The 15,653-nt window shown below is 42.4% G+C and overlaps 1 protein-coding gene across 1 annotated transcript in view; it reads right to left on the bottom strand.

Moving 5' to 3' along the window:
- Positions 1-9,106: 9,106 nt before the first annotated feature.
- The window catches only part of TSPAN5 (tetraspanin 5), a 199,827-nt gene continuing 193,280 nt past the window's right edge, over positions 9,107-15,653 (bottom strand). Inside the window, exons 6-8 of the mRNA XM_004453706.3 lie at positions 13,901-13,948; positions 13,663-13,779; positions 9,107-11,305 (exon numbers count right to left, since the gene is read on the bottom strand). Coding sequence (XP_004453763.1) covers positions 11,240-11,305; positions 13,663-13,779; positions 13,901-13,948 — 231 coding nt within the window. The 3' untranslated portion in view covers positions 9,107-11,239. The remainder of the gene's footprint in view (positions 11,306-13,662; positions 13,780-13,900; positions 13,949-15,653) is intronic.

Genomic DNA, 15,653 nt, shown 5'->3' with positions numbered 1-15,653 from the left:
TATAACATCTGGGTGCTGGAGTTTAACAACCCAGGGCCAATTCCATGGAGTGTACATTATAAGAAAAGACAATCAAGTTTGTTCGTGTGGTGAGTTCTTCAAAAAAGAATGCTGTAGGAACACCTTGGGTAGAGAGAGGGGGAGTTCTGAGAAGAGACTGCCCTGATAAAGCAGTTTCTGGTGAAAACTGATTAACAAATAGGGTTTGGGGAAAAAGAGTATTTCTACCCCTTTCATCTTTGCAACAACCGTAGGGTGGACATAATACTATCTCCATCTTATAGGGGAGGCAACAGAGAATGGGTGAGATAAAGTAACATGTCCAAAGCCTGCAGTAGGCAAACCTATAATCAGCCCTCAGGTCTGAGTGCATCATCTGTGACTCTCTGACTAGACCACAATGGGTTTCCTTTTTTCTTCAAGCAACCTAAATAGCTTTTCAATAAATATCATCCTTCACACTTAGCAATTGAATGGCTTCCTAGAGTCTTCATAAAGACTGAGTAAGGCAGATGTTCAAATGTCCAGTTTGTTGACTCTCATTCTTTCCATGACAGAGTCAGTAAAGGAATCAACATCTTACGAGGGCTTGCCTTGGATGGTGGTGGGGTGAGTAAGCTGTGCCCGATTCCTCTTGTTTTCATACCTCCCTGCCCTTTTCTTCCTGCCCCAGAACCTGGGAGAGTTTGTGATGTACATGGGGCTTGTGAAGGGTAGGCTAATTTGTCAACTCGACCAGGTAATTGTGCCCAGTTGCTTGGTCAAGCAAGCACTGGGCTAATTGTAATGCAAGGACATTCATGGACTTTAGTAACCAGTGAGTTTACTACATAGATGGCTGGTTACATTTACATCGATCAGAGAGATTGCCATCAGCAATGAGTGAGCTTTATCCAATCAGTTGAATGCCTTAAAAGGGAACGTGATCTCAGCATTCAGAGAGAATTTCCCAGCTCAACTTTGGACAGCGAAATTCTCCTGGAAATTCATCAAGGACCTTCACTGGACTTTCATCGGAGCCCTTGGTTTGCAACCTGCCTGCAGAATCTGGATTGTGCATCCCCATGGTCATGTGAGAGACTCATAAATTCTCATACTATTGACAGCTATCTCCTGCTGATTCTGTTTCCCTAGAGAATACTCACACACACACACACACACACACACACACACACACACACACATATATATAGCTCAAGAAACAATTTTTACTTAAGGTAAAAATTTTCAAATGTGAGTATTTGGGGACTTTTTCCTTTTAAAGTCAGCAGACAATACACAGAAATTGAAAATATAAGAAATGTGTTGAAAATTAAAAGAAATATTTCTTTATGAAATTTAAAATTTGACTTTACATATTATCATTCCAAATGAAAAAAAAAAAATGTAAGGAAGTCAGCATTAGTAATTGTTCCAGGAAGCAGAAAAATAAAAACATCAATAGAAATTAAATTACGACTTAAAACCAGAGGTCTGAGATGATTGTCCCTAGAAAGACAGGACTACCCTCCTGATGGTCACCTTATTATGTCATGTTCTCACACTCTAACCAAGTGATGAAGGGTGAAGTGTGGGTTATGTACTCTAATTTAAACATCCCCAGTCTTACCTAAATATCTCCACCGTAACAAATTTTGGCTAGTGTGTAAATGTTTACACAACATAGAATTGCATTCTAATATTTTATTAGCTTAATAGAAATGTTCATCTAGAGTAGATGAAAGACAATAAGATTTTTCCTTTTTTTTAAATTTTAAAATTCAGGTGTCAATCTTGACTGAAAAAAACTTCCCATTTTTCACTTTAAAATTTGGGGACTGGGTATAGCTCAGTGGCTGAGTGCCTGCTTTCTATATATAAGGTCCCTGGTTCAATCCCAGTGCAAAATAAAATAAAACATAAATAAAATAATAAAATTCAAATATCATTTATAAGGTATTGATTTTGCACAGCTTTAAATGAGGCCTAACTGTAGATGCCACCTATTAGGCATTTAATCCTTTGACCCAGTCATTCCACTATTAAGAGTCTATCTTATGGAAATAACTAGAGTTATGGGCAAAAAATTATGTATAAGGAAGTTCACTGCCCTGAGGCAGGTTAGCTTAGGGAAAGAGAAGGCAAGCCTAAGATCTGGCAGAAAAACATGACGGCCAGACACACGGCCACGGAACCCCACCTGGAAAACCCCCGAGGGAAAGCCCTCCGCCTGCCCTTGGTGGAGCTCGAAGAACCCCATTTGCAGCAAGACCCCATTCGGGGTCAAGGGAGATGCCCCAATACCCTCAAGAGGCCTCACCACTGGGGCCCTCAGGAATTGACGAGTGGGGTAAACCATCAAAACAGCAAACAGCTGCCCCCCCAAACATTAGCAGGGGGTGAATAATTAATAGCTTGAAATGTAAGCACACAAGCCAAATTGCCCCCTCTGCCTGGAGCAGCCACACCTACATCTGGGGATGAGTAATCTGTTATTTTCTCCCGTTTCTGTTCTCTTCTCCCATTTTCTCAATAAGCTACTAGCCTAACTAAACCAGCATGCTCTTAAATTCTTTTATGTAGCATAGCAAGAACCTAGAGGAATCCATCATTACCAGCATCCCGAGGCTTCAGTGCCATGATTTAATAGGGAGAAATTAGAAATGGCCTAAATTTCCAGTAGTAATAGACTTGTTAGGTAAATTATGGTTGATCTACACTAGCAGTTCTCAAACTTTTGGGTCTCAGGAACCCTTTACATTTTTGAAAACGATTTAAGTCTATGAAGAGTTTTTAAGTATGTGGGTTATATCTATTGATATTTAGCCTATTAGAAATTAAAACTGAGAAATGTTTAAGACACAGAAATACATACACATTCCATTAGCTGTCAGTGATAGCATCACATCATGGAGTCGCTGAAAATCTCCACATGAGAGAATGACAATGAAAAAAAGACCTAATGTCTTAGTATTATAATGAAAGTGATTTTGACCTTGTGGACCCTGTGAAAGAGTTTTGGGAACCCCAAAAGACCCCTGGACCATACAGTAAGAATCACTGATCTACACAGTAGAATACTATGGCCACAAAAATTTATATTGTATGAAATATTTATTGTCATTGAAAATGTTCTGACTTGAAAACAGCAGAGTACAGAACAGTATGCATGGTATGACGCATTTTAAAAAACAAACAAAAAAGGATCGGAAAGTCATGTTCTAAAATCTATACCTATAGGTGGTGAAAACAAAGGTAAATTATTTCTCTCTTCCTCTGATTTTCTGAGTTTTCTGCATTGAGCAGGTTTTTAAAAAATCATAATTAGAATAAAATGTATTTATTTAAGAAACATACATTTGTCTATTTACAGCCACCAGTATTTTCCTTCCCAGGTCTGAACATCTCAGTTAGCAGCTTTAGAAAAGGTAGTGAGGCAGGTTAATACGGCAAATGAGAGAAAGTCAGAATAAAGTCCCACCGGCGGCGACCGCAGTGGGCAGAACATGGCCACAAGCCCTGCCAGAACCCCCCTGAGGGAAGGCAGCGCTTGAGAACACAGCTGTGAACGTCATAGCCAAAAAGGCCTGCCAAGGCCCTGCTCACAGGTCCTGTCTGAAACTCTCAGGCTCTAAAGAAGTCCTGGATAACTCCAAACAGAAAGGCCTCCCCATTGCTTCCCTGAAAGCTGACAGGTGAAGGTAGAAAGGCAGCTGATTAGGATGGCAGATGGCCGAGATCCCTCCTTAGTACGGGGAGTGGGGGGAGGAAAGGCCTTAAAAAGGCCGACCAGGGCACGTCCAATCCTGTAGCACGCCCGCATCCACGCCTGGGCTGTGTACTATCTCATTTCTTGTTTCTTAATAATTAACTCTTGACTCCCTTGCCTACCCCATGGGGTGCCCTTAAATTCCTTTATGCAACCTAGCCAAGAGCCTAGAAACCCACAGCGTTCTGCTAACAGTATCACCTGCTGAGGTCTCCAGCCTTGCTTCTCGGAGTGTGGTCTGCAGACCAGCAGCGTTGCTCATCACCCGGCAGCGTCTTAGAAGTAGGGGTTCTCCAGCCCACTTAAGACCAGCCGACTCAGAACCTGAATTTTAAGATTCCTAGTGATTGGTATGGACATTAGAATTTGAGAAATTCAGACTGCAAATTACAAGCTTTAAAAAGGAGGTGGGAGATGGCTGCACAGTAGTTTTTCAAAATGCTTGTTGGTGATCCTAATTGCACCCAGAACTGACAACTACTGCTCTAACGCAAGGGCCTGGCTCCAACCTGAGAAGGAGCGTTAGTCCCCTCCAACCATCACCTGCTTCCGTGCAGTGTCTCCTGCTGAAATACACTGGGGACTGTGCTGTCAGCTCTCAGGGCATGGAAATTTCACAGGGACAGTGTAACTGGATGGAAAAAACAGCTGGATTCCCTTCTGTCTTCCAAGAATTGAAAAACAGTGAGAACCTAAGGTATTTTAGCCTCTTGGGCAGAGCTCTAAGGCTTTTTGAATTGCAGGTTTGTAAAGTTACGGCGATTTCTCCTTGAGAAGGTATAGGATGTTGCTTTCCTTACTTTATTTACCTGCCATAAAATGCTTTGATAAATGATTGCGGCAAACATTCAGGAATACTCTTTTTAAATATTCCTGTCCAACAGAGGGGTTTTGTACCTACAGATACTGTCCAACTTTACCCAAAACTCTACTTTTCATCAGTCAATATTATCTTCTTTTTCAAATGGTTACCGGTCTCAATTCCAACTTCCCTCCCGGGCAAGTTTTTGAGTGCCTGGATGTGCCAGGAACTAGGCCACAGTGCCCAGCCCTGCTCTACTCGGCTTTCTTACTCATCAGCCTTCCCCCACTCTTCCAGGCAGGAAGTCGTGGCACCTCCCCGTGCTGCTCGATGGCACACTCCGTATGCCTGCCTGCCCTGGAGTCTTCTCTTCTTTCCCTCTGAAGCCCGGCTCTACCCTCTCTTCCTCCAGGCCTCCTTCCATGACTCCTGCACTCTTCCCATTTCTCAGCCCTTGGAGCCAGCACAACCTCTGAGGGTGCACAGCCAAGCTCTTGATGAAAGCTGAAATGTCCCTGTGTGTGTTTTCCCTCCATCAGTTTACATTTCCTCAGAGAGTATAACTAGAATGTATGTAAAATACTTTAAACTACAGTGCCTGGAACATAGTAAACTTTCAGTAAATGGACCTGTTCTTTCAAGGGCCAGTGAACTAGTGGGCTTATTCAGCCACCAAGTATCAAGACTAAAGAAGGCATGTATGATGGAAATAGGACTATTTTATTTATAAAACTTTAATCACGCCAACAAGCTGCATTTAAACGGTTTACTGCAAATAAATAGACTGTAGCACCATCATTTTAGATCCGAATGTAACAAAGCATTCCTTAGAACTAAAAAGTCCCACAAACATGTGTCAAAGTTTTCAGGAGCTGAAAGCAAATAGAGAGAGCATGTGCCCCACGCCAGGGTTAGGTGCCTCCATTCAAATAATGAGGGGCACCTACACACTCATCACCCCCCAGCCTTTCCCACATGCTACTGTTGTGATCCTTGACCACCCCAATACACTACAGTCTCCCCGGCCTTTAAAATCAAGGACAAATAAGACTGGCAAATTCCCTGATAAAAGCAAACTCCAGGGAAGCCACCTTGGTGTTTTTAGAGGCAATACAAAGAAGATTCTCTTCATTGTTTCAGGACAGTTTGTTTCAGAAGGAAATGGAGACGCGAACCACGACAGTGAGGCCTTGGATCACGCACACAAATCTCTCAGGCTTCCCTGAAGGGTGGTGGCTGAGACAGCTAGCCCTGTAGCCACAGACACACTTCCTTCCCACCCCACTGACCAGCAAGTAGCAGATGAGAAGTAGGTTTACATCTGCACCAGTGTGGCCTATAAACTGTGTCAGCCCTCGTGTGAGAGCAAGACCCAGCTTTGCCCTACAGGCACCTGCTTGCAGGATCCTAATGAAGCCCCATCAGCAACATCGGGACAGAGATTGAAGGGAGCAAAATGCCCTTTTCCCTGACGACAGAGCAAAAGAAATAAAATACCTACCCACCCCAGTACATAACATACAGCTGCGTACCCTAAAGTCTCTCAAAAGTTCAAATACTTCTGAAAATACAGTGTTTTCATTCCTGAAGTCAGCAGTTGTTTTATGTGGTGAGCACTAGAGGGCAGGCTATTAAAACGTTGCTGTTCAAATCAATTGCTCTGCAGAAGCTAAGGCAGGACGGTTAAGCTCCAGATTTAAAAAGGTAACTTTCTGCGTGACTTTCCTCCACCTATAATGCAAACGCACATTCAATGAAGAGCAACAAAATAGGAAGCACTGTCTTGTTTCCATGCTGTTTTCTTTTCTGCATATATTTATACAGTGTGAAGTCCACAAACTAGCCTGCTTTTTCTTTAGATTGACCTCAGTCATGAGTTCCTAGAAGTGGAGGAAGAAATTACACTGGCCTGTGTAGGTCCTGAGGAGTTTGGTTTGCATTAATGGGTACCTGGAGTGAACTAACAGTCATCTGCTCACTGGTGGCAAACTTAAAAGAGGACTTGCCTCAACAGGAAAAATCCAAAGGAGGCTGTACTTAATTCCCCAAATTAAAAAAGTCCTCAAAACTGTCATTTTATAAATTCCACCTTTGTAGGAAACTCCGAGGGGGGTGGGGTCAGGGCAGTCTAAAAATGGCTTCGTCCTGAAGCCAGGTGGTGCTGGCTTCCTCTAGGTCCTTGGCTATGTGGTATAAAAGAATTTAAGAACATGCCAGCTTAGTTAGGCCAGATAAAGAATTTATTGAGAAACGGGGGAAAAAGAACAGAGCTTGCTGAGAAATAGGAGAGAAGGATGGAAATATACACCAAGATTTGATGTGGGCTCCTCTAGCCAGAGAGAGCAATTTGGCTTGTGCAGTTACCTTTATTAAGCTATTAATTACTCTTCCCCTTGCTAATGCTAAGGGGAGTGTCCCCGGCTGTTTATTGGTTACCCCACCAACGGTGAGAGCCAATGGAGGGACCTTTTATTTGGGGTTATCTGGGACCAATGGGGAGGCTTGTTTGGAATTATCCTTGGCCTCCCCTGCGCCCTGGAAAGAGTCCCAACAGGGACCTCGTGGTCAAGGTCTCAGCGGGGCCCCCAGATTGTTTTTAATAGTAGTTGTTTCTGGGCAGGGCCTTGCGGCCAAGTAGTCTGTCAGTCACGTTGTGGCTCATCTTCTCCTCGTTTCCCTGTACTAACCTACCTCAGTCCCGCCGAGAGTTTGGCTCTTCTTCCTTGCTCTCCACCCCCACCCCCAAACACATCTATTGTCATGTAGAGACTCTCTAGATTGTACCGTATCACCATGATAAGGCCAATGTTAGTTATTTCCAGGAAAATACTGCATTTCCCTCCTGGTTCAAAGACAAAGCTTCTCACTAGCAGAGAAGGGAAATGTCTAGAAACAGCCCTGTGGCCTGACTGAAGAGAGCTGGAGGTAAAACTGTGCTGGCCAACATTTATGGAGAGGTTCCCAGTTCTTTCTTGGAGGTCTAAAAAGGATTTCCCTAGAGAATGAAGACTTCATGGAATAAATGATAAAGAGAATTGGGGGGGCTGCCAGGTCAGTGGGCTCTGCCCCCTCATTGTTTAGCCCACCAGCTTTCCAAAGCACCGGTCCAAGTGAGCTGGAAACTGACTGAGAGGAACTGCATAAAACTGCAATATTATTCCTTTCCTGCCCACATGAAACAGAGGCATGAATGATAAAACATTTGCATAATAGGAACGAGCCAAGAGATACTTTCCAGAATCCTCTTGGGGAAAGGATGACTGGGCCCTGCAGCATGGAGAAAGCGGAAAGGAAAGTAGAGGTTTATTCCCTGGTAAAAGAAACAGGAAGAAGAAAACTAAGTATGTGTACTTCGTTTTCAAGTACTTTGTGGTCCTTTTTTTTCCTCTTAATTTTTAATAACTGAGTTAGTTTTTAAAACCTATTATTAGATATTTTTAAATCATGGAAGTAGCAGTGTTGAAGTAACAGGTAAAAAAGTTAATACTCTTCCCAAAAGCTACCCTTTTCTATTTTTTTAAAGTTTTGACAAAAGTTATGCATCCACGAGCACAGTACCATAGAGTAACCTCCCTGCCCTAAATACACTCACAGATTCACCTGTTCTTTAAAATCTACCCTTTAAAACACTGAAAAAAAAACAAAAACTTGCACATTGTGAGTTTTGGAGACAAACATTTTTACTTCTGAGCAGTATTTTCTTTTGTTTTTCACTGGTCTAGAATATGCAAGGAGCAAGAAAGGCCAATTACCTAACCTAGATAATCTCTAAAGCACAAGTAAGAAAACCCAAGAACTAGGGAATGGTGATCTCTAATTACCACTGATACATTTCCTGAAAGCCAAAATAACATTTTGGTTTCAAATATCCAGAGAGTTGAGGCGAAATGCTCTTTTGGAGTCTCAGGACTGAGAGCACTGAACATTAAAATTTCACGTTTTCAATTGATCTTTTAAAAAAAATACTTAGTTTTAAAGACATAAGTTTTTTTCTGCACTGGTAATTCATAAAAGACATTTAAGTTGATACTTCTCAAATGAGTTTTTAAGGTTCCTGTTCTAAGGAACTTCTAGAAATTTTCTTTTAAGAAGGGTATGAATATTATCGACCCTTATCTAAGCCCCTCCTAAATCTTTGTATTAAATTCTCACAGGAGCTTCTAAAAAATATGGACTCCGGGTTCCTTGCTCCAGGAATGCGAGAGAAAGGCCTGGGGCTCTGTATTTCAAATGGTCCCCGATAGCAGAGATAAGGATGTCTGGCACATCCAGTGCTGGCCCTCGTCTCTCATCAGCCTGAGTCCAGCAGCAAAGAGGGACCTCCCCTTGCCCTTACGTTTCTCAAAGCGTGGTCCCCAGACTAGCAGCACCAGCCTCCCCAGGGGACTTGTCAGCCATGCAGTCTTAGCAGGACCGCAGATCTATTAAGGCAGAAAGCCCAGGAACGGGGCCCAGCAATGGGAGCTTTAATAAGCCCTCCAGGGGACTGTGATGTACTCTGAAGTTGAGGACCACTGGATGTGAAGAGAAGTGAAGAAGAAAGACATAACTCCATGTAAGGTAGAACCAAGTTTATTAATGACAGCCTTTATTACAACCACTCTCAAGTGTAAAAAATAAAGGGTGATTAAAATTTAAAACTCACTTGGACTTGTTTGGCCTTTCACTGGATGTGTCAAAGGGCGGGGGCATCGTCTGATTCTGAATCAACTGGTCAGATGGCGTCCACTGGAGAATGAGGTAATAACGACAAAAAAACAAAGCGCCCATTGGAGAGCACGTCTTCTCCATGTTGGAATGACGTTACAAAATGACACTAGTGGTGAGGGCAGAGATGAACTATCTTTCGGCTGGAATATGGATTAAACATCTCTACTACAGATAGGCTCACCCACACACGCACAGTCACACACCCAAAATGTGGAGACTAGATTTTAAAAGAACAGTTGTCCTTCATCTGAGCACACTGACACAGTCGTCAGCCACAGGGATGCCACATGGGGCTGAAAGGGAAGACCCTGCTAAATTTCCACAAGAATGCTAGCTAGCTGCCCAGTTATGTGCTGTAAAATATGCCTGTGGTTTTCCTAGCATTCCACAGCCTAGTATTTACTCCCCAGGAGAGCAGTATCTAGGTGGACATATTCAGGGTGACCAGTTGGAGGAAAATCTGGGGGCAAATACAGTCCTTCCCACCAGAGTGGGGGCAGGGCAGCAGCACCAGTGCCAAGCCAGTGGTTTCCCACCTCGTGTCACAGAACATTTGCCCCAGTTTAATGAATTCCCCTCCAAAGTGTTTGTGCTTTGTTACCATTCTGATGGTTAGTCTGCAGTAAGAGAACAGGAGGGGCTGGGACCATGTGTTCTTTTTTTAATAAAAGAAAACTAAAACAGAAAAGGGAAAAAAAAAGCTTTTTTGCTTGTGTTAAACACTGCTGCAGAACTGGGTTTAGGGCCACTCAAAGAGAAAGAGGGGGAGGGGTGCAGGAGAGGCCACGAGGCTCGACGCTTTAACAAGATGCTGAGCCAGCGGAAGCAGTTGGGATGGCAGCTGGTCTCCTCCCAGCCAGTCCAAGAGGACGTGCCAGGACGTCCCAATGGCCAGGAGCCTATGAAATTAATGCTGACCAAAAAAACATTTTTAAATGTTTATAGGAAGGATGGCAGGAGAGGGAGAGGGTGGATTCTGATCCACAGGTCATGCAGGCAGGATTATATTAAAGAAAAATATTTGAGCTGATTAAGAGAACATTTTAAAATTGAAAAGAAACTGAATCATAGCTTCCACCTTTGGGAGACAAAACAAAACTCAATAAAACAAAAAAACTCCAAAACAGGGTATTCTAGAGTTTCTGAAGAATCCAACAACTAATTTGTAGGGGTTGAGGGGGGGTTGTTAGCTAATACCTCATCTTTTTTCTCCTTGGATTTTCTTGCTAGTAAAGCTCAGGTCTACTTAGAAAAAGGTCTATCCTGCTAAAATACAGCATTGTGACGTCTTCCAACATCCTGGCTCAGTGCACACAGAATATACAACGTCTCTCATAAGGAGACACTCCAGAATAGACTAATTTTGTCTTTACAAGTTACTTGCTCAATGCGATTACCTCAAAATATGAACCTAAAGACAAGCTGTTTTCTTCTTGGGCTGACAGCTTGAACAGTTTCTTGAAATGTATAGTGGAGGGATGCCCCCAAAACACTGCCCTCCCAGATAAGAGACTGAGTTTTTGAAAAGATGCACTTCTTTAGGCTGTTGAACAGAAGGCAGTCCCTCCAACTTGTGATGAAGAGCAAAGCTACTTTTGTCAGCCCTCAGGTAGAGAACAATACAGTATTTCCCACAAATTCAAGGGTACTGTTTCATAAGCAATCTGGGTCCCCCACCCTCCTTTCTTTTTCTTTTTTCTTTTTGGTAAGTGTCCAACTGTCCATAAAGCCATGGCTACAGTAGAGATTCACGGTGCAACGACTTTCATAATGGTAATTTTTTTTAGAAAAAATTCTGTCAGTGAGCAGCATTTCCCAGTTTCATTCTCCCTCCCCCCCAAAGCAAGTTCTTTGCAGCTCAATCAGGGATTGCAGGATGCTTCTGTGACAGGGGTCCAGGCAGCTTGACATCAGGCCAGCACGCTGGAGGATCAGGGGGCTTGGGCCATCCAGTGTCTTGTAGCAGCTACTGCAGGGCTCTACCAGCTAGCCCTGACAGCTTCAATATCACTAACCAAATTCTGGGCCAGGCATATCCCAAAAATCTGAGAAAGGGAGGAAAAGAAAGTCAAACTGTGAAATTCTAACTTCATTAGGTCATTTTCCTTGGCAATAGTGTCCCATTTTGAAATTTTATGAATTGAATGTAATTCATGTATCATAAAATTCACCCTCTTAACATGTACAATTCAGTAGTTTTTAGAATACTCACAAGAATGTGCAACTATCTCTACTATCTAGTTCCAGAACATTTTTATTGCTCTCAAAAGAAACCCCATATCCATGAGTAGTTCCATTCCCATTCCTCTCTCCCCCTAGCCACTGGCAACTTCTAAATTGTTTTCTGTCCCTGTGGATTTGTCCACTTGGAAATTTCATATAAATGGTATAATGCAGTATGTGGCCTTTGTGCCTGCCTTCTTTCACTTGGCATGTTTTCAATTTTAGCTTACAACAGTGTTCATTCCTTTCTATGGCTGAATAATATTCCATCCTAGGGATACACCTCATTTTACTCATCCATTCACCAGCTGATGGACATTTATGTAGTTTCCACTTTTGGGCTATTTTGAATAAAGCTGCTATGAACGTTTATGTAAAGGTTTTTGTGTGAACACAGGTTTTCAATTCTTTTGTGTATAAACGCGGGAGTAGAATTGCCGGATCATTTGGTGATTCTGTTTAACTTTTCTAGGAACTTCCAAACTGTTTCCCATAGAGGCTGTCAATTTACATTCCAACCAGCAACATAGGAGGGTTCCAATTTCTCCACATGCTTGCCAAAACTTGCATTCTTTCCTATTTTTAAAATTAAATTAATTAAATTAAATTAACGTGGTTATGAAGTCATACCTCATTGTAGTTTTAGATCACATTTCCCTAATGACTAATGGTGTAAGCATTTTTCATGTACTCATTGGCCAATTATAAATCATCTTTGGAGAAATGTGTATTGAAATTCTTTGCCCATTTTTAAATTTTGTTGTCTTTCTACTGCTAAATTGTAAAAGTTCTTTATATATTCTGGAATTAGACCCTTATCAGATACATGATTTGCAAAAAATTTCTCCCATTCTGTTTTTTTTTTTCACTTTCTTGGTGGTATTGTTTTCAGCACATAAGTTTTATTTTTTAAAAAATCAATTTTATTCAAACAATATTCATAAAGCACACAATTCACCTAAAGTGTACAATCAATGATATTTGGTATAATCACAGAATTGTGCATTCATCACTTCAATCAATATAGAAGCATTCTCATTACTCCAAAAGTAAGTTTTAATTTTGATAAAATCCAATTTATTTTTTCTTTATCACTTGTGCTTTTGGTGTCTTATCTAAGAAACCACTGCCTAATCTAAGGTCATGGGGACTTACGCTTATGCTTTCTTTTAAGAGTGACAGAGCTTTAGGTTTGGTCTATCTTGAATTAATTTCTATATACGGTATGAGGCAGGGGCCCAAATTCATTCTTTTGCATATGGATATCCTGTTGTCCCAGCACCATTTTTTGAAATGACTATTCTTTCCTCATTAAATGGTCTTGGGTGCCTTGTCAGAACTCAACTAATAGATGTATAGCTTTACTTCTGGACTTTAAGTTCTATTTCATTGATCTATATGTCCAACTTCATGCAAGTATATACTACCTTGATTACTGCAGCTTTTTTTATGAGTTTTTAGTCAGGAAGTGTGAGTACTCCTAATTTGTTCTTCATTTTCAAGCTTATTTTGGCTATTCTGGGTTCCTTGCATTTCTGAATGAATTTCTGAATCAGCGTCTCCATTTTTGCCAAAAGGCAGTTGCAAGTTTAATAGGGATTGCAACTGAGTCTGTAGATCAGCCTGAGGATTACTGCAATCTTAAAAATATTAAGTCTTGTAAACCATGAACATGGATGGATATCTTTTCATTTATCTAGGTCTTCTTAATTTCTTTCAGCTCCTGTGCTTCGCATCTTCCCAGCATGAAAAGATCAGCTCTTGGGACTACCCAGGAGGAAAAGGCGCGCCCTTCCTCACTAGCACTTTGGGCACAAAGGAGAGAAACAGTCACAGCATCATCTCTGTGAAACTCCCCAAAGCCTTAATCTTGCCATTGAGATCTACCTCTGGCCGCTCACGTGTAGCCCTGCTTTTACAATGCAATTTTTAACAAGCCCGTGCAAACACTGGAATGACAGCAGACAACCACTGACCCCATCTTCAAAGAAAAAAAATGGTTTCCTAGAGTATTTTGGGACAGGAGCATCTAAAAATCAGAGCTTTAATAAAATGCAAACCCAGCCCTCCAATATGTCTGAAAAACTGTGATGTTAAGGTGCTTAACCAAGGCTCCTGTCCCGGCAAGGGCTCTCTCAGGGTATTTTCCAGTGATATCCATAAAAGACCCTTGTCTTACCTGCAGCAATGCAATGCCTATGAAAATACCAGCCACGATGGTTAAATTGTCCTGTAACCACTTCTCAAACTGGGGCACACAGCCTTTCGTGTAGATGACAATCTGCTGATCAACTTCCTTCGCAAGGGAAGAGGAGAGCACAGTGTCACTGTCATCAACACTACTAGAGCACCACACACACTCCAAAAGCTCTTCCAAATACCCTTTGGGCTAAGTGAGAAAGTGAGACTCCACTTACTGGCTTTTGCCTGGCATCATAGCCACACTGAGTGTTGATGACATCTTCCTGGTGAAGAAAGAAAACCAAAAAGTGAAATTCACTCTTGTTCGACAGAAAGCCCATCCACAAGTTATCAGGGGTCCCCCCGTTAAGGGTCTATAATAAAATGAGCACATATATGTTGCAGGCACCAGGTCAAACACTTAATGTGTGTCATCCCATGTAGTTATTATAGCAATACTCTAAAGTAGGCATTAAAATTTAAACTCCACTTTCCAGAGGGGGAAAACTGTAGCAAGGCCATTATGTGGGAGGCTCAAGATTCAGTTAATATTCTCAAGAAGCTTATGGGGTTTAGGGAACTGGAGACAAACACCAGAGTTCAGGGCACAGTACTGTTTTCCTTTATGGTTTTTTCTAGGGTATGTCTTTTTTTTTTTTTTTTAAATCCATATACTTCTCTATTAAGTGTTTTCTCAGTAAGAATGTTTTAATAATTTAGAAACACAAGGCTGTTCAACCACATAAGCCATGGACAGCCTGATCAGAAATGTGGGTTCTGCTTTTTAGGCTTTGCTAAGTTTTACCTCTATGAGGTATGGGGTGGATTTTATTAGCTTAGAGCTTATGGAATGAGAACTCTTTACATGGGTTGTTGAAAGGGGTGGCATAATGGCTTCCGAGAAACTTCAGAATTCTCTTGATGGAATGTTAACATGGGACAGGAACTGGAGACTAAGAGGGTACAGTTTGTATTTGCTGGCCCACTGGTAAGGCTGCCTGGACACCCCCTCCTTTCAGCCCTCCCAGCTATAGTGGGTGGGAGAGGTTGGTCCTACGTGGGAGCTGGCAGGGTCTCAGAGCTCAGGGAGCCCACTTAGTGATTCAGTCTCCGTCTTCAGACAGTAAGCAACAGCCCAGGCCAAACCCCGATGGGCAGCGGGGCCAAAGGACTGCAGGAAAGTTCTGTTTCTCCATCCAGACCACCCCATCCCTTTTAAAGAGTCCCCCACCCTTTTTCTTGCAGGAGTTACACCAGCCCTTAACTCATCAGTGTCTACCTGGCACTGCCTGTGGGTGGGGGACACCTGGAGGGTAAGGGCCACTTGCTGAGTGAAGGGACAGAGAAGCTGAAGAGCCACCAAAAGGGCCGCAGTGTACGAGCACGCGAGGACAGAAGCAGGAGCCTTTTCTCACGTTCGCCACTCCAGCACTCAGCTCTGGCTTTTAACTTACAGTGAGGGAGTTATGTTTTGCCTCATTCTCTATACCAGGCACATGACTGGACCCAAAATACCATCAAAACTGTAGTAAAAGGGAGTGCCTTATGAACAGGTTTTAAATGTTAAAAAAAAAAAATATATCAACTGCAGTAATTGTCATTACAAATCCCAAGAGTCTGGGTGGCCCTATGGCCGTCTGGCCCTGACTTGTCCCAAATTCTTCTTTTCCTCCTAGTATTTCCCTGAGAATCACCCAGGAAAAAAGGATTACTAATTCCAAATCGGGGCAGAGAGCTAGCCTGGGAGCCCATCCTTCTTGTAAAGAAGGAAGAGCACAGGCAGTAACGGCACGCGGCCTGAGCTGGCAGCTCTGCTCATCTCCATCACTTACTAGCAGTATGTGGCTCAAGAAAGTTACTTAAACTCTGTGTGCCCTGGTTTCTTTACCTGTAAAAGGAGGATAATGGTGGTATCTACCAATAGGAACATTCTGGGCTTAAAGGAGCCAACACACCTAAAGGCTTAGAACAGAAACCAGCATCTACCAC

The sequence above is a fragment of the Dasypus novemcinctus genome, chromosome 1 (assembly GCF_030445035.2).
Source record: "Dasypus novemcinctus isolate mDasNov1 chromosome 1, mDasNov1.1.hap2, whole genome shotgun sequence".
NCBI lineage: Eukaryota > Metazoa > Chordata > Mammalia > Cingulata > Dasypodidae > Dasypus > Dasypus novemcinctus.
The sequence above is the reverse complement of the archived record's forward strand: the minus strand, read 5'-3'. Positions and strand labels throughout refer to the sequence as shown.